Source organism: Salvelinus alpinus, chromosome 30 (genome assembly GCF_045679555.1).
Source record: "Salvelinus alpinus chromosome 30, SLU_Salpinus.1, whole genome shotgun sequence".
In the NCBI taxonomy this organism is placed as follows: Eukaryota; Metazoa; Chordata; class Actinopteri; order Salmoniformes; family Salmonidae; genus Salvelinus; species Salvelinus alpinus.
The window spans coordinates 24,614,761-24,636,917 of record NC_092115.1 but is presented as its reverse complement, the minus strand read 5'-3'; the positions used below and the strand labels follow the sequence as shown (position 1 = coordinate 24,636,917).

Sequence of the window (22,157 nt, the reverse complement as noted above, 5' to 3'; positions counted from 1 at the left end):
TTTAAACCTGACGTTAGGTATTGCAGTTATTTGACTATTAGTTATTAAAAAGCAGTTATTTGACTTAGGTGCAGAGAAGCAGAACATTTGCAGTCAAAACATTCTGACAGAGGAATTTACTGCTTCCACACATATGAAAGTAGAAGTAATTGCTGCAGCCTCAGGTCATGTTTGCCAATCAACTGTCTAAGGATTTCACTTTGTTAAAACCAAGTTTGCCTTGTGCACAGACCTTGGGTAGCAGGTCAGCTATTGCAATCATTGAGATTCAGATTTTCAAGCAGCGCCGCAAGAGATATTTGGAGAGTTATAGCAAGTTGCATATAGGAACTGTTGATTTAATTCCAACAACAATGGGGACGTGTCAAGGGGAAAGAGGGAGGCTATGTGAGTTTATGAGTTGGATTTGGAGGACAAATATTATGAGTATGGGACAAAAGCTATAGTATACTGAGACATTTTCTGTTTTGTGTGGAAGAGTGCATTTGAAGCTACAGTATATGGTGAATAGGGATCTTTTCCACAAACATTGGCTTTTTAGAGTACAGAAAATGATCAGACCTTGAGGTGCACTATCATGAATTCTATTTCCCTTTAGCAACAACTAAAAGCAATGCTAACCTCCATAACTCACTACTATGATTGTGTCTGGGATCTGAATGTAGGCCTTTGGAGATTTGGGGTGTTTTTATAATGATAAAGAACTCAGACACACATTTCAAATAAATCACCAAGAGAAAACCTCAAGGGTTTTATTAAGGGTATATTTTATTCTCCCCACAAAAGACCTTGGTGGATTTCTGTGGATTTCTAAACGCAAGATCAAAGCCGTACAGATGCTGCATGTGGATTTGGTCTGCTTTCCATGTTCAGCTCCTGAGTTGGCCCATAATGCTCTTTCCACCATGGCAGACTCAGTAAAAACAGGACCTTATACAAATCACTGAAAAGTGGGATCACTCACACAGACAAATGTCAGTTACAAGCGGTCTTGTTCATTCACATTTTTGCTTCACATTTCAGAATCACATTACATTCTCAAACGGGTGGTCTTGAATATTATTTGTATTGTAATGATGTATGGTCACAGCACAACATGGAAACAGCTTCCCCACTTGTTTCTCGTATTAATTATGACACAGAGTACACTGGGCAGCACACGTTCAGCCCACTTGATGAAAAGCCTATTTACAGTTTTCTCCAAATATTTTTAACACCAAACAGATTTTTCCCTGGTTCAGAACCTGCCACAGTAGATTTATGCTTCCCTTCTTTATGAAGTCCAAACATCATTTCTGTTAGGATATACATTTTCTTCTTCAAAACACAGTATGCTTCCCCCATAAACAATCAGTCAGGACACATATTTCCCTCCCATTAGCTTTTTACAAATCTTTAGATGTTAATTTATTCGTCCCTTTGGCCGTTCTGAAATATTATTTAAGTGCAAAATTGTTACTGGCAGTGGCTGTAGAAAATGTCAGGAACAGGCATAATAACTGCCACTGTATGAAAAGGCTCCTGCTGAAGAGAAAGCTTCCTGCCTTCATCATGTGGAACAATGTTCAAACCTGCTGTGCATTCTTTCCTGGTAAATGTGGTCTCCTGAGCACCCATTTCATATTTCCCCCAATGTACAGTTACGCTTTTCCTGCGCATGAATTCCTCAAATTCACCACCTATGGTCGCCTGTGCATTTCCCTGTGCCCGCAGAAATATCTTGGCTTGGAAAGTTTGCTCCGTACACTGCTGACTGGCCGTCTCCTAGGCTCACTTTCATGTTATTGAAAAGTTCCCCTATAGTCTCTGATTCGCCAGACCATATTTTCCACCATCTTAATTGAAGGATCCTGGCTAGATATAACACTGTAACCACAGAAAAGCAATATCTTTTCACCAATTTCCATCTCAGGTTTTTGAAAAACCACTAAAAGTTAAAAATGTTATTTTCCTTAAATCAGATATGTTATTTCTGTCAGAGGAACATCGAGTGAAGTGTGAAAAGAGTGAAAAAGAGAGAAAGCAATAACATAGCGACCTTAATACAATAGCTTCTGATCTGTTCAAGAGGGTTTGATCTCTTGGCATAACAGCTGACGTTTTGAACTGACAGGCCACCAGGTTTATCCTGGTTGGGGTTACCCCTCGAATTCATCAAAATAACATAGTGAGTAACAGAGTTTTGAACTGTCCCTTAACCAACCATACCTCTGTTCCCCCCTTAGTGTTTGGCCCTAACGGCCTGCGTCTGGTCAGGGTGACTGATGTCTCGCTGCTGGTAGAGTGGCAGGCGGTGAGAGCAGCAGAGTACTACGTCTTGACCTGGCACCCTGAGGGCAACGAGGCAGAGCGGGTCACCGTTCCCAACACAGAGACCTCCTACCTGATCACCGGTCTTAGGCCGGGGGTCACCTACATAGTGCAGGTGTACGCTGTCATCAAGGAGATCCAGAGCGAGGGGGACAGGATAGAGGCGACCACAGGTAAAGATGTGAAGTGAATCGCAGTATGTTTCTCACAGCATTGATTTGTACTTTGTCCTTTTCTCTCACAAGTGCAGCTGCTTTCGTTTGTAGTAAGTGGTTCTGAATGCCAATTTAAATTTTCTGTCATCACATATAATTCACTGTGTACCGTATGTACAGTTGACCCAAATAACCCTGAAGTCTGTTTGTACTAAACTATTCACTTAGTGATAGTTTGTTTATCATTAGGTTAAAGGTAATTACACTAGGCAGCCTAATTACAAGGAAATTAAGCCGTGGACACATTTTATGGAAATGAGGCTAGTTCACAGATGTGGCGAAGACAGGAACTGAGCACAGAGCCTTGGGCTGTGGGAAACATCTCAGTGCATGACATTCCTCTCTGGGCATGAGAAAAGGCCTGATCATCTGGCTATGACGAAGACTCTAGCCACACAAGACGCTTTAACTTCAAGATATTATCCCTTCCAAATGGTTTAAAGCTATTTTCCCCCTGAGAAAGAACATTTAAAGGACATTAGTCAGCCCCTTTCTGGTATTTAATTAGTTTTTCCTGTCCTTTAATGGGCTCGTATGCAAGATCACGTATAGGAAGAGCCTCACAGGAAACATGCTGTGGTTCTGTACTTCAGTTATGACACTCTTTGGTACCCTACTAGGCCTGTCTTATAACTTGTCCCCAATCAAACCATATAACTAATAGATCATTATTGTGACATGAATGATTGTCAGCGTCAGTGATGTTTAAATACAATGGTTAAATGTCACTATGTTGACATATTCTAATGAGACCATGTTGACCCTACACAGTGGTGTCTGGTATTGATGGTATCCGGGTATTGGGCCAGACTGAGGACTCTATCCAGGTGGACTGGCAGAACCCTGCAGCACCTCTGGACCACTTCAGACTGACCCATGCTAACCCTGACGGGCAGGAGGAGGAGCAGATCGTACCTATGAGTGCAGAGGCCAGGACCACCAACACCATCGTAGGTACGTAATTTAAACAAGGAGAACACTGTCTGCAATATTTTAAAATAGAATAGTACGTCATATTTTAAAACTGTTTCCTGTGTAACCGTCTGTTTTAATGTTCTCCACCTCCCCTCACTTGAGCAGGACACTCATAACCCTTTGAGCATTCACAGATTATCCATTTTGTTTGCTATGTACATAAATGGCTATAATCATTGAATAGTGTTCAAATGTATTGTAGTAGATTAAGAACCTTGAACCACTGTGAGGTTTTGCAGCTTACTTTCTCTGTGTGTGTTATACAGGACTGCAACCTGGCACTGAGTACCTCATCACAGTGCAAGGCATCAAAGGCACCATCGAGGGGAAAGCCTCCTTCGTCACCGGGGTCACAGGTGAATGCTGCTGATTCTAGACAACACAGGATATCTGGGGGTTTCAGGGAGTGGGGAGACACTATGGCTGTGTCCAAAATGGCACCCTGTTTCATGCATAGAATAGCCCTATGGGCCCTGGTCAGAAACAAGTGCACATCATAGGGAATAGGGTGCCATTTGGGACACGGATACCATATCCAACATCAGCCAGCTGTAACCACCCTCTGTAGCCCATTGGACCATAGTCTAACTCTAAATCATTCCCAACTCTACTGTGGGAACAGCGGACAGGCACAGAATGCGCTACAAAGCATAGAATGATAACATACAGTACTGTACCCTGATATTAGGTCTTACTATAACAGACAATGATAATAGAATAATGAACGTGGTCAGGAATACTAATAATTATGGCTCTTGCAACCAATAGAATATTATAAATATGGGGGATACAACCATCCCAGCTCTGCAGATTTTGCTGCTGTCAGAGACCGTATCATTAGATAATTTGTTTTGGTACTGTTCATATGTAGCTTTTTGGTCGCAGATCCAGGAATGACTGAAGAATTGCAACATTTATCTGGGGCCAACTCTGCAGATAGCACTACTGGGGGATTTTAAAAGTCATTGTCAATCGATCAATAATATAATAATACTTTTAGCAAAATGTTTTATCTTTAATTTACAATCTGTTGAAACTATGAGAATAGAAAGGTTCAGAACTTTCGTGAAACATCACAGACCAGTTGACACATTTTTTGGCAAATTGAAATAAAAATGGATGGCATTAAGAGAGAGATGGGAGGGGTTGAGCGGAGCTGAAGGGTGGGATTAAAAACAACAAGATAACTCATGTAAAATATACTGTGTCCGTAAAATGTATATAGGTTCAGAACTTTTGTGAAACAGCACAGATACAAATATATGGCACTGGATGGTCTTCAGAGATAGATGGGAGGGGTTGATGGTAGCTGAAGGATGGGATTAAAAACAAACAAAAAATAACTATTGTAAAATACATTGTGTCCGTAAAATATATACAGAATGTATAAACTGGAAGTAGAAACCTAAGTGTTGTTGTCTACTATTTTATTCCAATTAGGGTTAGGGGGAAATAATAAAGTAAAATATATATAAAAAAGCTGATCTACCTAAGAAATAGTCTCATGTGGCTCAGTTGGTAGAGCATGGTGCTTGCAAGGGTTGTGGGTTTGATACCCATGGGGGACAAGTAGGAAAATATATGCACTCAATACAGTAAGTCACTCTGGATAAGTGCGCCTGCTAAATGACTAAAATGGTAGTAGAACACATTGTGTAACAGCTTGATATTGTCACCAATGATCCGAGCCTTAAGGTGAGAATAGTCCATGATTTATGTAAGCCATCTGGTCCTTTGAGAAATATTAACATGGGAATCCCTTATTTGGACTTCACAAGGATTCTGTTGAGTTGTTTGAGGATGAATTCATTAAGGATATTAACTTCTACAGCTGGTCCTATCCAACCTGTTACTTGCCTCCTAGTTGACTGACTGACTGGTCTACAACGGCAGCTTATCCAACTTGGCCTGCTCCTTTTGTTAGGGTGATGTAGTAGTTCAAAAAGGAGAGCTCCCTGTCTCGTTACACTGATGACGCTTTGTTTTCTCAACTCTCAGGCAACGTTTAATGGTTTTAATTTGGAGTTAACTCTTGTAGCGCTCCCGTTTGATGGTTGTCAGGTGGCTTCCATGATCTCACACATGCTTCCCCTACAGAGCTAATCTTCACATGATTCACAGTGGCTTGTCCTAAACCTTCACGTGAGGAGTTGCACGTAAGGCTTATAGTGATTTTGTAATTCGGAACTTCTGAGTTTCCTTAGATAGGCATAGAATTAGTTCAAGATGAGTGTGTGGGCTGGGTGCTTTTAAAAGGGTCACTTATTACTGCTACTGCGCGGTTTGTTCTCCTCAGAGCGATAAAGTCACACACGTAAAAGAAAAATAGGAAAAAACAAACATAATAGCATTCACAAAGAGAGTCTATTATGTCTGCGACTGTCTGTGAATATATGAGCCTCCTACTAGCTGTACAGAGTATGAAACTGTATCCTGCGGGGCCGCCCCTGACAGCTCACATTACAGTATGGAAGCCTCTATTATAGGAGCATTTTCCTCTCCTCTCAGCAAGTTATACATTACAGAATGTTCTCTCACACAAGTGGCCGGTCCTCCACTTACAACAAGAGAGGAAAAGGCCTTTTCAATACCTCTCTCTTTCAGGACAGACTCAGTATTTATTTACTATGAAAATTGCAGCTAGAGTGCATTACATATATATATATATATATATATGCCATTTATCAGACACTTTTATCCAAAGCAACTTACAGTCATGCGTGCATGCATTTTAAGTATGTAAATACTATCATGCCATTTTATTCAATGGCTACAAAGGGCTCTCTCTTCTACTGTGTGGTCATCATAAATCCTTATTTTATAGACAATGAAACAGTGGAGTACGGTGCTAGACCTTGACACGTTTGCCAGGGCGCAGTAAGGAGACATGAATTATAGCGAGCTATTACAGCATTTGAACAAGCCAAAATCGATTGAATCGCTACCTGTCATAGTGACCTGCCAGAGGATTGTAAGGCTCATAAACACAACATAGTAGTCTGCTGGTGTTACCTAATCAGATTCAATCAAGTTTACACAGGAGCGGCCGTATAACCAGAAGCAGCTGCATAGCTAGGTAAAAGCCAGGGAATGTGTTTAGCCTTCATGTTATATGGTCCCTGGACTCGAAGGTCCTGTGGAGCTGTGGAGTACAGCCGGGCTGCAGTTGGTACGTACAGTAGGTGGAGGCGGACTCTGGCGCCCTTAGTCCTTATTCTTCAGTTATTCTGAGGTGCTGAAGTTACTAATCTCTTCTTCCCCTAATAAACCTCGTCAGAAATAGTTATGAGCTGCTAATTTCAGTGTGGGTGGACTTTAGGTCTATACATACATAACCACGCACACTGCTGTTTAGAAAAATGTCACCCTTCCGATAGGGCCGGGACGATACCAGTATCGCGATACTTGTTAGTATCGCGGCAAGGAAACAAAACATGAAGCGGATTAAATTCTTTAGGAAAACAGCCCTAATGTAGGAAACAAACATAATTATGTTGTCATCCAAATTCACATGTATTTATTTTCCAAGCTACAGTATAGCACGCAATATTTTACATACCAAAGAGTTTGATCTGCTCCGGGTTTTCATTTTCGCCATGGAAGAAATATTGCGATACTGGTATCGTCCGGCCCTACCTTCTGACACAGCTCTCCCTTGGGCTCCTCGAGCACTCAACTTTCTGCCGTCACTGCCCGTTTAAGTAAGGCTAGCGTGTAAATGCAGCTCGCTCCCCAGGCGGTAAGGCCTGTAAGGAGGCCTATGATGGAATAGCTGTTTTCCACATGGTAAACCACAACCAGTGTTTTGTAGTCTCCCACTCAGCCACTGTGGCGGCAGAACCTTGAGCTAACCCAATCCGTCATACGCTACGCCACGGCCTCGCCAGACTGTCTTCAGCCTCTCCCACGGAAGTAAAACATCTACCAAAGTGCTGATCTGTTCAAGCATGAGCAACCATGCATTGGCATGTGTGTCTGTCTGCATTTTTGTTTGATAAGTAGGAAAGATATTTCTGACAAGTGCTCCCGTTTGCAGGGAAATTAAGGTCTCAGCTTGGGACAAGGCTTAACTCATACACTCTACACATGCTTTTCTCAAAGTCTACTGCTACTTTGTTAACTTGTTGGCATTTTCTTGCGACTAATCTCTTTGAGCTTGACGAGCAATGTACCCACATACAATGCAAAAAGACAACAGCTAAACCATATACGTGGCTTTGTCTTTGGATGCATCGTTAATCAGTTTTCATGATGCGGATAGTGCGGTGACATAGAGCTGACCTTGGCGGAGTCATGGAGGAATAGCCCAATGATGATTTATTTTACATGTTTTCTCACTTCTCTCTCTCTCTCTCTCTCTCTCTCTCTCTCTCTCTCTCTCTCTCTCTCTCAGTGTCACGCTTTCCTTACATGTTTTCTCACTTCTCTCTCTCTCTCTCTCTCTCTCTCTCTCTCTCTCTCTCTCTCTCTCTCTCTCTCTCTCTCTCTCTCTCTCTCTCTCTCTCTCTCTCTCTCTCTCTCTCTCTCTCTCTCTCTCTCTCTCTCTCTCTCTCTCTCTCTCTCTCTCTCAGTGTCACGCTTTCCTTACTCCAGCGACCACCGTATAACTGCAACCCCATTCCCCTTACTCATCCTGCTCTGCGCTCCAGTCTGGATCCTCCCCTGTCAGTGCGCTCACATCCTCCATATTTCTTCTCTGTCCTCTCATACCTCAAGCCCACTGACGTCCTCCTGTTTCCTCACAGAGAGAGAGAGAGCCTGTCTGCAATCCTCTTCCAGCCTGCTACTAGGACCTCTGTCTGCCCATAATAATAAATTTTTCCGCATTTGATTGACCGACTTGGAAAAAAGTGAATGCTTCAATAGTGTTTTATAAACCATCTGAGTGTCCTTATAGAAAATAATTACGCTTCACACAGCATATTGTCTGCCTCCACCCTCATTATATCAACAGATCTTGACGCTCCTACTAACCTCTCGACCAAAGAAGTGACAGAGGACAGTGCTACTGTACTCTCCAAATCAGTGTATGTTTTCTCCCCCACAATTCCGTTGATACCCAAAGTGAACAATATGCTACATTAGGTTGTAGGTGACGTGGCGTTGTCTGACCTTCAGGAACTGTTGGTGTGGGACATTGTGTTATTGGAAGCCTATAGCTGCCTTGTTATGGACACCTGTTTCAGTGAGAAAACGACTGAAACGGACATAGTACACTAACCTGTCCCATAAGTCAAACAACGGGATTCCACATGGATACAAACATCCAAGAGGGGTGAAATACAAGCACGGCCACGTCGGCAGGCAGCGCTCCCCCTGTTTCCTCTGCTGACTGGTTAGGGGTAGGTTGGGGCAGGGTAGGATTTCTGGATCAGTGAACATACATTTACTGTGATACTGTGGGAAGCTTTCTGCTCTCAAACAAGAGGCTAAATTTAGTCTAAAGTAGACACTGATATTTGATTTAAAAATGTCTGAAAATGTATTGGCGAAGGCCAAAAGCCGACACGCGTTGGTTTTACTTTGAAAAAGAAAGAAAGTAACATTATCCCGAACACATATAGCCTTTAGTGCCTGATACTTACATAGTATGTACTGAAACTAATGTACCTACTTACTTATACTGATACCTTTTCAGATCTGGATGCTCCTGCTAACCTGTTGACCAGAGAAGTGACAGAGGACACAACGACAGTAACATGGGAAAAAGTCCAGGCTGAAATCGACGGCTATGTGATCAGCTACAGCTCTGTTGAGGGCTCCAGTGGGGAGATCCCTGTGGGGGCAGACAGCAGCTCCTACAGGCTGACTGGGCTGAGGCCTGGAGTCATCTACACAGTCTACATCTGGGCTGTCAAGGGCTCCCGGGTCAGCGGGAAGAGCTCCACTGTAGCTGAGACAGGTCACTAACTTGTCTTCTAATTTAAAGGGTCAAAAAAACATGTGGATATCACAGGGGGCTGCTGAGGGGAGAACGGCTTATAATAATGTCTGGAGTGGAGTGAATAGAATGGCATCAAACACATGGAAGTCATGTGTTTGGTGTATTTGATACCATTGCAGTGATTCCGCTCCAGCCATTACCACAAGCCTGTCCTCCCCAATTAAGGTGTCACCAACCTCCTGTGGTGGATATGGCTGTTACTTAGAATAGGACACATTTGTAATAGATCTGGGACTATAAAAAGGAGTGTGTACCACAACAAATTATCACTCAAACTTGTTTCACTTGTCCTTAGTCATACCTCAACTGACCATCACAGATAATTATATTTTCAAACAATATGTTATACATAAAGGGACATTCCACTTCAAAATGTAGGTTTGTCAGATGTTTTTTAGACATAAAAAGAATGTCAAGATGAGTCCACATCCCACGCCATTGGTTGCGTAGATCCAGCTAGTTAAATTCCTTAACCCCAAATGAATAGAAAAGATAAGCACTGCAAAGCTGGAAATTACATGATGCTTATCTTTCCTAGTCATTTAGAGTTTTGGCATATAGCTAGAACTACAAAACTGATGGCCTGGGATGGGAACTTATCTCAACAGAAGACCACTTTTGAGGCCTAAAAACACAATACAAAATGTGATTTTGGAGAATAATTCCTCAATATAAGACTGTAAATTGTATGCAAAATACTTGTGATACTTCTAAACAAATCTTTACTAGAGAAATATTTTGCCTGTCACAAAAGTCCTATTTTTTGCTCTTGTGAAAATGTGCATCATAACTTTATTTCTCCTAGAGGGGAAAAAAATAACAGTATGGAACACTAATATGATATTAACCCATTTACTAATGTCTCTCCAGATCTGGATGCTCCTACTAACCTCTTGACCAGAGAAGTGACCGAGGACGCAGCCGATGTGTCGTGGGACAGACCTCTAGCGGACATCGACGGCTACGTGATCAGCTACAGCTCTGCTGAGGGCTCCAGTGGGGAGATCCCTGTGGGGGCAGACAGCAGCTCCTACAGGCTGACTGGGCTGAGGCCTGGAGTCATCTACACAGTCTACATCTGGGCTGTCAAGGGCTCCCGGGTCAGCAGGAAGAGCTCCATTGTAGCTGAGACAGGTCACTAACTAGTCTCATACTTTTTGAGTGTGAGGGGTGAGATCCCACACACTGTAGAGATGTTAGTTCATGAGTCATCTTTGTTCAAGTTTCCATAACCTGTAGGTAGATAGGACTGAGGTCTGAACAGACATTTTACAGCTTCTGCTCCTTTTTATAACCAGTAGGGAACACAATATATGGTCTATACTTGTCATGTAGGTTTGTCACTTATGGGTGGCACAAATTGTGATATGGGGGACTGGAATGGGCAATTTATTTGCAAATGCAATACTGTAGTTTAATATACTATATTAATTACTTTAGTGTTTTTGCGGAGTGAAGTGTTTTATTGACATTACTGTAGTATTTACTGTAGTTTTGCAGTCTGTAATACAGTGTTGTATTTACTATATTATTCTACAATATACTACAGAATTGTATAGTAAGTACCACACATGACCGAGGGATACTACATTGTGTAGTACAATATAATACAGTATACTACAGAATTCTATAGTAAGTAATGTAGTATTCTATAGTAAACTGTAGCATTTGTTCATGTTCAACTATGTGCCTGAATCCCAAATGAATGGAAAAGAAAATAACTGTCTAAATTCATAATTTAAGATAGTGCCTATATTTTACATTATTTGGGGATTTGGGATGAGGGTACATGAGAACAGTAGATCTACACAACAGATGGCAAGGAACATGTACTTATATATCAATATTAAACCATTTATGAGGCCTGATCATCTCTGACAAACTTTGATTTTGGTGTGTGAACTGACCCTTTAAAGTCTCTCTTATACAATGAGAGTGATTTACAGCTCTCTCAGGTACAGCAGGTCTTGATACAGTAAATCAATTAAATGTCACAAACTTCATGACATGACACAGAAGAGCATTAACCCTTATATCAATGGTTCTCCAGATCTGGATGCTCCTACTAACCTCTTGACCAGAGAAGTGACCGAGGACACAGCCGATGTGTCGTGGGACAGACCTCTAGCGGACATCGACGGCTACGTGATCAGCTACAGCTCTGCTGAGGGCTCCAGTGGGGAGATCCCTGTGGGGGCAGACAGCAGCTCCTACAGGCTGACTGGGCTGAGGCCTGGAGTCATCTACACAGTCTACATCTGGGCTGTCAAGGGCTCCCGGGTCAGCAGGAAGAGCTCCATTGAAGCTGAGACAGGTCACTAACTAGTCTCATACGTTTTGAGTGTGAGGAGTGAGATCCCACACACTATAGAGATGTTAGTTTAGGGTTTGTCTTTGTTCAAGTTTTCCATAACCTGTAGGTAGATAGGACTGAGGTCTGAACGGACAGATCAGAGCTTCTGCTCCTTTTTATAACCTGTAGGTAACACAATATATGATCTGTACTTGTCATGTAGGTTTGTCACTTATGGGTGGCACAAATTGGGATATGTGAATGGGCAGGGTATATGCAAATGAAATACTGTAGTATAATATTTAAGAGATAATGCCAGAGAGCCGGTGTTTGGAGGATATATTGCCACGGGTATTGTTAGGCCTAAGTCGAAGTCGTGTAATACTATAGTAATTACTTTAGTGTTTTTGCGGACTGTAGTGTTTTATTGACATTACTGTAGTCTTTACTGTAGTTTTGTGGCATGCAGTATACTGTAGTATTTACTATATTGTTGTAAAAAATGATATCGTAAGTACTACAAATGACCGAGGGACACTACATTGTGTAGTATAATATACTACAGTATACTACAGTTTACTACAGAATTCCATTGTATATAATGTAGTATTCTATAGTAAACTGTAGTAGTTGTTCATGTTCAACTACGTGCCTAAATCCCAAATGAATGGAAAAGAAAATAACTGTCTAAATTCATAATTTAAGATAGTGCCTATATTTTACATTATTTGGGGATTTGGGATGAGGGCACATGGCTAGATCTACACAACAGATGGCAAGGCACATGGACTTATATATCAATATTAGACCATTTATTTGGCCTGAAAACCTCTGACAAACTTTGATTTTGGTGTGTGAAATGTCCCTTTAAAATCTCTCTTATACAATGAGAGTGATTTACAGCTCTCTCAGGTACAGCAGGTCTTGATACAGTAAATCAATTAAATGTCACAAACTTCATGACATGACACAGAAGAGCATTAACCCTTATATCAATGGTTCTCCAGATCTGGATGCTCCTACTAACCTCTTGACCAGAGAAGTGACCGAGGACACAGCCGATGTGTCGTGGGACAGACCTCTAGCGGACATCGACGGCTACGTGATCAGCTACAGCTCTGCTGAGGGCTCCAGTGGGGAGATCCCTGTGGGGGCAGACAGCAGCTCCTACAGGCTGACTGGGCTGAGGCCTGGAGTCATCTACACAGTCTACATCTGGGCTGTCAAGGGCTCCCGGGTCAGCAGGAAGAGCTCCATTGTAGCTGAGACAGGTCACTAACTAGTCTCATACTTTTTGAGTGTGAGGGGTGAGATCCCACACACTGTAGAGATGTTAGTTCATGAGTCATCTTTGTTCAAGTTTCCATAACCTGTAGGTAGATAGGACTGAGGTCTGAACAGACAGTTTACAGCTTCTGCTCCTTTTTATAACCAGTAGGGAACACAATATATGGTCTGTACTTGTCATGTAGGTTTGTCACTTATGGGTGGCACAAATTGGGATATGGGGGACTGGAATGGGCAATGTATTTGCAAATGCAATACTGTAGTTTAATATACTATATTAATTACTTTAGTGTTTTTGCGGAGTGAAGTGTTTTATTGACATTACTGTAGTATTTACTGTAGTTTTGCAGTCTGTAATATACTGTTGTATTTACTATATTATTCTACAATATACTACAGAATGGTATAGTAAGTACCACACATGACCGAGGGATACTACATTGTGTAGTACAATATAATACAGTATACTACAGAATTATATAGCAAGTAATGTAGTATTCTATAGTAAACTGTAGCATTTGTTCATGTTCAACTATGTGCCTGAATCCCAAATGAATGGAAAAGAAAATAACTGTCTAAATTCATAATTTAAGATAGTGCCTATATTTTACATTATTTGGGGATTTGGGATGAGGGCACATGGCTAGATCTACACAACAGATGGCAAGGCACATGTACTTATATATCAATATTAGACCATTTATTTGGCCTGAAAACCTCTGACAAACTTTGATTTTGGTGTGTGAACTGACCCTTTAAAGTCTCTCTTATACAATGAGAGTGATTTACAGCTCTCTCAGGTACAGCAGGTCTTGATACAGTAAATCAATTAAATGTCACAAACTTCATGACATGACACAGAAGAGCATTAACCCTTATATCAATGGTTCTCCAGATCTGGATGCTCCTACTAACCTCTTGACCAGAGAAGTGACCGAGGACACAGCCGATGTGTCGTGGGACAGACCTCTAGCGGACATCGACGGCTATGTGATCAGCTACAGCTCTGCTGAGGGCTCCAGTGGGGAGATCCCTGTGGGGGCAGACAGCAGCTCCTACAGGCTGACTGGGCTGAGGCCTGGAGTCATCTACACAGTCTACATCTGGGCTGTCAAGAGCTCCCGGGTCAGCAGGAAGAGTTCCACACCAGCTGAGACAGGTTATCAATTTGCCCTGGGGCTCCAGTCGACAGCCGAGTCTTTTCATGATAATTTCACGCATTCATTGTCCAATGAGGCAGATAGTCATTACTGAACAGGAGCTTATCTTGTGGAGGCATAATCGTTGACGAGCTGCAGGTTCCTCCACTCTTACTGGAATTCTGGTCAACTCTGACTAACAGTTCAAGGATCTGCTCATTATGTGAGACATATACAGTGACCTTTTTTGGAGAATAGAGATGGAGGAATGAAAGGCACGATAAATTGTACATAATCTTATTCAACCGTCCAATGACTGCAACTGAACATATTCACATTTTCATTTGACTGAATTGTTTACATTTTGGGATCTTCTCTTCATAGAAATTGATTCGCCTAAGAACCTAAAAGTGTCAGATGTTAAGCTGGATGCTGCGACCCTGACCTGGACTGCTCCCTTAGCCAGAATCGATGGCTACATCCTCACATTCAGAGCTGAGGATGGCACATTGAAGGTACTTTGATTCTCACATGGTTCACCCTCTAGCAGTTGTAAACAGTGATGTATCCAAATGTTATGACATCTGTACATAGCTATAGAAATCTATTATCATTGTCAGTTATATTTCTTATCTTTAAGTATTGGCGATCACAATGACCTTTCATCATTTTGGTATTTGGTATTTTATTAGGATCCCCATTAGTTGTTGCAAAATCAGCAGCTACTCTTCCTGGGGTCCACACAAAACATGAAACATGACATAATACAGAACATTAATAAACAAAAAACAACTCAAGGACAGAACTACATACATTTAAAAACCGGCACACATAACCTACATATCAATAAATACACACAATATCTAGGTCAAATAGGGGAGAGGGATTGAGCGGTGAGGTGTTGCTTTAACTGTTTAAAATAAATAATTTACTGTTCATTTGAGCAATATGAGATGGGAGTTCCATGCAGCACTTGACCACGTGGCTGGACAATAATCAAGATAAGACAAAACTAGAGCCCGCAGGATATGCTTTTTGGAGTGTGGTGTCAGAAAAGCAGAGCATCTCTTTATAATGGACATGCCTCTCCCCATCTGTACAACCATTGAATCTATGTGTTTTGACCATGACAGTTTAGTCTCTTCAACTTGTTCAACAGCCACACCATGCATTACCAGATCCAGCTGAGGTCTAGAGTTAATGGAATAATTTGTACCAAATACAATGCTCTTAGTTTTAGAGATGTTCAGGACCAGTTTATTACTGGCCAGCCGTTCCTAAACTGACTGCAACTCCTTGTTAAGGGTTTCAGTGACTTAGCTGTGGTTGCTGACATGTACAGTGCCTTCGGAAAGTATTCAGACCCCTTGACTTTTTTGTTTGTTTGGTTACAGCCTTATTCTAAAATTGATTCAAATGTTTTTTCCCTCATCAATCTTAACTCAATACCCCATAATGACAACGCAAGCACAGGTTTTTAGACATTTTAGCCAATTTATTAAAAATAAAACAACTGAAATATTACATTTACATAAGTATTCTGACCTTTTACTCAGTATTTTGTTGAAGCACCTTTGGCAGCGATTACAGCCTTGAGTCATCTTGGTTATGACGCTACAAGCTTGGCACACCTGTATTTGGGGAGTTTCTCCCATTCTTTTCTGCAGATCCTCTCAAGCGCTATCAGGTTCTCTTCATCTCTTCAGAGATGTTCGACTAGGTTCAAGTCCGGTCTCCTGTTGGGTCACTCAAGGACATTCAGACATGTCCCGAAGACACTCTTGCGTTGTCTTGGCTTTGTGCTCAGGGTCGTTGTCCTTTTGGAAGTTGAACCTTTGCCCCAGTCTGAGGTCCTGAGAGCTCTGGAGCAGGTTTTCATGATGGAATTTTCTGCACTTTGCTCCGTTCATCTTTTCCTTGATTCTGACTAGTCTTCCAGACCCTGCCTCTGAAAAACATCCCCACAGCATGATGCTGCCACCACCATGCTTTACCATAGGGATGGTGCCAGGTTTCCTCCAGATGTGACGCTTGGCATTCAGGCCAAAGAGTTCAATCTTGGTTTCATCAGACCTGTTCTGAAAGTCTTTAGGTGCCTTTTGGCAAACTCCAAGCGAGCTGTCATGTGCCTTTTACTGAGGAGTGACTTCCGACTGGGTTCTTGGTCCCCTCCCTGACCAAGGCCCTTCTCCCCCAACTGCTCAGTTTGGCCGGGCGGCCAGCTCTAGGAACTTCTTCCATTTAAGAATGATGGAGGCCACTGTGTTGTTGGGGACCTTCAATGCCGCAGAAATGTTTTGGTACCCTTCCCCAGATCTCTGCCTCTAAATAATCCTGTCTCAGAGCTCTACGGACAATTCCTTCAACCTCATGGCTTGGTTTTTGTGCTGACATGCATTGTCAACTGTGTGCCTTTCCAAATCATGTCCAATCAATTGAATTGACCACAGTGGACTCCAATGAAGTTGTAGAAATATCTCAAGGATGGTCAATGGAAACAGGATACACCTGAGCTCAATTTTGAGACTCATAGCAAAGGGTCTGAATACTTATGTAAAGAAGGTATTTTCCCCCGTTTTTTTTCTGTTTGTCATTATGGGTTGGGTCATCAGCATACATGGACACACAGGATTTGTTTAATGCCAGTCGCAGGTCATTGGTAAAAAGGGAAAAGAGTAGAGGGCCTAGAGAGCTGCCCTGCAGTACACCACACTCTGCCTGTTTGACATTAGAGAGGCTTCCATTAAAGAAAACCCTCTGAGTTCTAATAGATAGATAGCTCTGAATCCACTATATGGCAGTTTGAAAAGCCATGAAACATATGTTTTCTCAACAACAGGTTATGGTCAATAATATCAAAGGCAGCACTGAAATCTAACTGTACAGCTCCCACAATCTTCTTATTATCAATTTCTTTCAACCAATACACTCAGTGTATCTCACCGGAGAAAGCATCCGAGCGAGCAAAACAGCGCCCCTCTGTCTTACTATATGTAGCCCATGTATCTGATGTTGTCTGGCCAGAAATTGTATGACATGCCATTTTCTTTTTGATACATGGTCTACACATAAAAGGCAATTTATGCTTGATCATTAAATGTGGTCCGAGGCTCCGTATGGAGGGTGTGAAGCAATTGAGGTAGCAGGCATGCAGAGGCCAAATTGAGCTGTGCACCGCATTGCTGTGCGTCTCCCACATTTTGTAAACAATGCCGTGTGCTCTGTAGAGCTCTGCATTGACATGATTGGTTGAAGGTAGGTGAGGGCGGGAGATCCTGTATAAACACAAACTCACTTCCATGACAATTTACGTAACAACAGCTCTGCGCTGCTCCGTGAAGCGCAAGAAGTATGAATAACCTGACTTCTGCAGAGGCCGTATCACCATGAATGCTGCATGGCCAATGAAGACTTAGGATTGACCATGCAGCACCTTTTATGAGACAGAGCGGCGCTGTTTCACTCGCTTAGATCTTTTACCTGAGAGTGATGTCTTTCTGTCGGCACGCATCTCCGGCAAATAAATGATCTATATTTTAAGGGCAAGGAGGTACTGTAGAGCGGACCAGGCCCCCTAAGGCCCGTCCATAATATAAGGTGTGCATCTTGTGCAAAAAAATAAATAATATGTCACGATCGTCGTATGGAATGGACCAAGGTGCAGCGTGGTGAGCGTACATTTTCCTTTATTTTTAAATGTCGCCAACAAAACAATAAACAACTAAATGAACGTGAAGCTCCGTAAGGCTATACATGCATTAATGAAGACAACTACCCACAACTACCAAAAGGAAAAAAGGCTGCCTAAGTATGATTCCCAATCAGAGACAACAATAGACAGCTGTCCCTGATTGAGAACCATACCCGGCCAAAACATAGAAACAAACAACATAGAATGCCCACCCCAAATCACACCCTGACCTAACCAAATAGAGAAATAAAACGGCTCTCTAAGGTCAGGGCGTGACAATACCCATGACCTCTAGTAGCAAAATATTGAATTCTGTGTCCCAGACAAAGATGATAATTTCTCTGTGTTCTGAATAGACTTCGGAGAAGAAGCTGAGGGCAGGAGAGAGCAGGTTTGCCATGTCAGGCCTGGAGATGGGAAAGAACTATATTGTTACCCTCCTCGCTTACAGAGGAGCAAAGAGGAGCAGAGTGATAGAGACCACATTCAAAACAGGTAGGATGTGCACTCTATGAACGTCATCCCTAGACCAAACTAGTCTGATTTATTTACATATCAGTGTGGAGACGTTTGCATTTCACTAAGCTCTTGTGCTATTAATGTAGGGTAATTAGTAATGTCTCATTCCTTTCTCATCTTTTAATTGGTCACTTGTGAAATATCACTGACAGCCAACTTTCTGTTCAATTTGTTTATTGCTTTATCAGGGTAAATGAGTTAACACAATTACTTTTGCCCCCCTGAAAATGAAAGCTTACTGACATCATTGTACTTGTACCTTTAGCAGTGGGTTTATTGTACCCGTTCCCCATGGACTGTACTCAGATTAAGACGAATGGTAACATGGCAAGTGGAATCTACACGATTTATATCAACAGTGATCGCACCAAGCCCATGGAAGTGTACTGTGACATGGACACTGATGGCGGTGGATGGGTGGTACGGTCAAGCTAAAGTACATTATGATTTATGTTATTGATGGCTGAAAGAAAAACATGTCAGGATAGATTGAACATTACTCTCATCAATATAAACTGTCAACCAACTTTGTGTGTGAGCAGAGACTGAGATGTACGGTATATCATTCCACAGGTGTTACAAAGACGCAACAATGGACAGATGGACTTCATGAAGCGCTGGAGACAATACATGGCCGGCTTTGGGAACATGACTGATGAGTTCTGGCTCGGTTAGTACTGTAAAGGCATCCTTTTAATCTCTTGTATCTAAATAGGACTGTTATGTCCCTAGGAGTTCCTCTCATGGAATTGAAATTGATGATGCTGCTGCTCTGATGATGATGACCACAACGATGATGATGATGATGACAACCACGATGATGATGATGATGTAAATCATCATCACAATTCTGTTACTCTAACCCATAGGTCTGGACAATATATATGAGCTGACCAATACTCCTACCCAGTATGAGCTGCGAGTGGACCTGGGTGTGGGTTCAGAGAAGGCCTATGCTGTCTATGACAACTTCAAGATAGCTCCAGCAAAGCAGAAGTTCAAGCTGACCATCGGCAAATACAGAGGAACAGCAGGTGGACCAGCTCTTTGTATCTTTCTAACAATTTGTTAAAGAATACATGAATAAATACTCTACACATACACACTACACAAACCCAAGGCTCCAACCAACAAACATACCTATTATCGCACAATACCTTGAACTCCAGTTTTACAATGGCTTGCTAAAAATACAAAAAAGCTCCCAGTTTGAAGTCTACCTGCCATTTAAGGGGCCTTTTACCACTGGCCTTCTCTGACTTGGATTACATACAATAATTCTGTGAATGTGGTATATGATTGTTTTCCAGGTGATGCCATGAACTACCATCAAGGTCGCCCTTTCTCTACTGTTGACAATGACAATGACATTGCTCTCGGTAACTGCGCACTTACTCATCGTGGTGCTTGGTGGTACAAGAACTGTCACCTTGCCAACCTGAACGGCAAATTCGGAGACAACAGACACAGCATGGTAAGAAGTGTTCTTCTTATTTATTATTTTTATTTCTCATGTGTTATTGTTTTGTAGTACTACATTGATATTGATTACGGCATTGTTGGGTTTAGAGCTTGCAAGAAAGGCATTTCACTGTACATTAAAACGTGAAACTTGAAGTGTGCTCTTTAGTTTTTTGGATGTAGTGGGAGATTGTTCCAGCAGATGGCAGTAATAGAATAATATAGAATCTATGGGGGTTGCACATGAGCATCCTGTAGGGGCTTTCCAATCTTAGTTTGAAATGGCTATGTCCTAGATCTATGAACTATTTCTTTTCTTCTCAAAAAGCCTTATAAATAGCAGGGGCTAATAGATAACTTTAATTCTCAGAAAGAACTGTTGTTGTCTCACAAGAACTGTTTGTGTGTCTCTGCAAAGAAGAATGTTGGGAGAAAATGGGAGGGTATAGTTTTGTCCTGTCACATTATACCATGTTTCTCTTAATAACATGTTTAATAATTTTACGTCTGTCTTGGTGTAGGCAACACAAAGAGAGTTAATAGAAGTTTTCAAAGTGGATAAATCTGCCTGACTGGCTAATCTAATGTGTGGCTGTGCCTCTCTTTACTGGGGGCTGGATTTATGTCATGCCTATAACATCCATTTATTTTATTTTTTATTCCACCTTATTTAACCAGGTAGGCCAGTTGAGAACAAGTTCTCATTTACAACTGCGACCTGGCCGAGATAAAGCAAAGCGACACAAACAACAACACAGAGTTACACATGGAATAAACAAACATACAGTCAATAACACAATAGAAAAGAAGAAAGTCTATATACAGTGTGTGCAAATGGCGTGAGGAGGTAGGCAATAAATAGGCCATAGTAGCAAAGTAATTACAATTTGGTCCTTGGCCTACAATCCATATACAACCCTCTGTGTAAAGGGTTCCACATGGAACTCAAAAGGGTTCTACCTGGAACCAAAAAGGGTTCTTCAAAGGGTTCTCCTATTGGAACAGCCAAAGAACCCTTTTAGTTTCTAGATAACACCTTTTTTTCTAAGAGTGTAGACCTATTAAAGACTGAAGCAGAATGAAAAACTGCCTGACTGTGTAATCTAATGTGTTGTCATGTGTCTCTCTAACCTCTACCAGGGTGTGAACTGGGAGCCATGGAAAGGCCACCTGATGTCTCTTGATTTCACTGAGATGAAGATCCGGCCAGTGGGCGCCGCCAGGAAGAGGAGGTCGCTTAGCAGCAGAACAGCTCCTAGAAAATAGTCCCTCTGAGTAACTAAAATATTCAATGGGAACCTCATTACAAACCAGGCGGAGTAGCTAGAGCCTCAACTCTATCACAGGATTACTGTATAACTTACCTTCTGTAACGTATCACATGCCTGTCTTTATTATGAATAGGGGTCCCTTTTGTGATAGCAAATTCATCAGGGACCCCCTCATAATCAGACCACAACTCGAGTGAGATAAAAATAGCATTCAAGGAGTTTTACTATGACTTCAGCAGTGCATGGCCAGACGAACCAAGTCTCAGGCCCTGGGAAGGAATGTTAAACATAATTTAAAAAATGTATATTGTTTGACTTTTTTTTATTTATCTGGCCACGGACCCCCCGCGGACCCCACTTTAAGAATCCCTGAGCTAGATGACCCAATGACACCATGTTTTTAGGATAGTTATATCGCTCTTGTTCACATTCATAACATAGCATAGACCCTGACCCTCTCTTCTAAGGTTTGGTCCCCTGCCTACCCAGCCTACTCTGAGTTAGCTAGATATCACATTTCAGATGTCATGCATAGGAAATAGAATAGATGATATGCTCCTGTGCTTGTAAGATTGTATTTTCAAATGTGTATTGTAGTTGTTGTATTATATTCATGCCACACATTCTCAGAGAAATAAAGTCCCTTCAAAAAAAGTTGCTTTTTAGCTCTAGCATCTACAGTATGCCTGCAGTGAGTGAGATTGTTTTTTGAATGGGACATGGCTTTGCAAAGTGTTTATCAAATAGATGCATTTTAGATTAATCAAGAAATTTGATTCATACTTGAATGCTACATGCTCACTCAAATTCTAAGAAGAGAAACAAAGTGGAATATATTTGATTTCATAAGTATTTTTTCATGTGCAGTTGTTCTCTTTCCCCGAAGAAAGGTTAGACTTGCAGAAATGGTTAGATTTGCAGTTTCCTTTTGCTTTTTACCATTCATGTCACGTTGTGACATAACTGCAGAGTTAACCCGATCTTCATACAGGATATCTGAAAATGGTCCCCATTTATCTCAATTTTGAATTGACGACTATGGTTTTCTCTTT

General features: G+C 41.7%; 1 protein-coding gene across 2 annotated transcripts in view; it reads left to right on the top strand.

Annotated features, from left to right (window-relative positions):
- Positions 1 to 21,788, top strand: part of LOC139559826 (tenascin-N-like) — a 35,476-nt gene extending 13,688 nt beyond the window's left edge. Inside the window, exons 4-18 of one of the 2 annotated variants that reach the window (XM_071376195.1) lie at positions 2,226 to 2,483; positions 3,297 to 3,479; positions 3,767 to 3,856; positions 9,139 to 9,402; positions 10,315 to 10,578; positions 11,495 to 11,758; positions 12,745 to 13,008; positions 13,920 to 14,183; positions 14,548 to 14,678; positions 18,211 to 18,349; positions 18,642 to 18,793; positions 18,947 to 19,043; positions 19,243 to 19,407; positions 19,684 to 19,847; positions 20,975 to 21,788. In XM_071376195.1, the coding sequence (XP_071232296.1) occupies positions 2,226 to 2,483; positions 3,297 to 3,479; positions 3,767 to 3,856; positions 9,139 to 9,402; positions 10,315 to 10,578; positions 11,495 to 11,758; positions 12,745 to 13,008; positions 13,920 to 14,183; positions 14,548 to 14,678; positions 18,211 to 18,349; positions 18,642 to 18,793; positions 18,947 to 19,043; positions 19,243 to 19,407; positions 19,684 to 19,847; positions 20,975 to 21,100 (2,825 nt within the window). In that variant the 3' untranslated portion in view covers positions 21,101 to 21,788. Of the gene's footprint in view, positions 1 to 2,225; positions 2,484 to 3,296; positions 3,480 to 3,766; positions 3,857 to 9,138; positions 9,403 to 10,314; positions 10,579 to 11,494; positions 11,759 to 12,744; positions 13,009 to 13,919; positions 14,184 to 14,547; positions 14,679 to 18,210; positions 18,350 to 18,638; positions 18,794 to 18,946; positions 19,044 to 19,242; positions 19,408 to 19,683; positions 19,848 to 20,974 lie in introns of both variants that reach the window. The other variant, XM_071376194.1, reaches the window with a different exon arrangement.
- Positions 21,789 to 22,157: the final 369 nt, after the last annotated feature.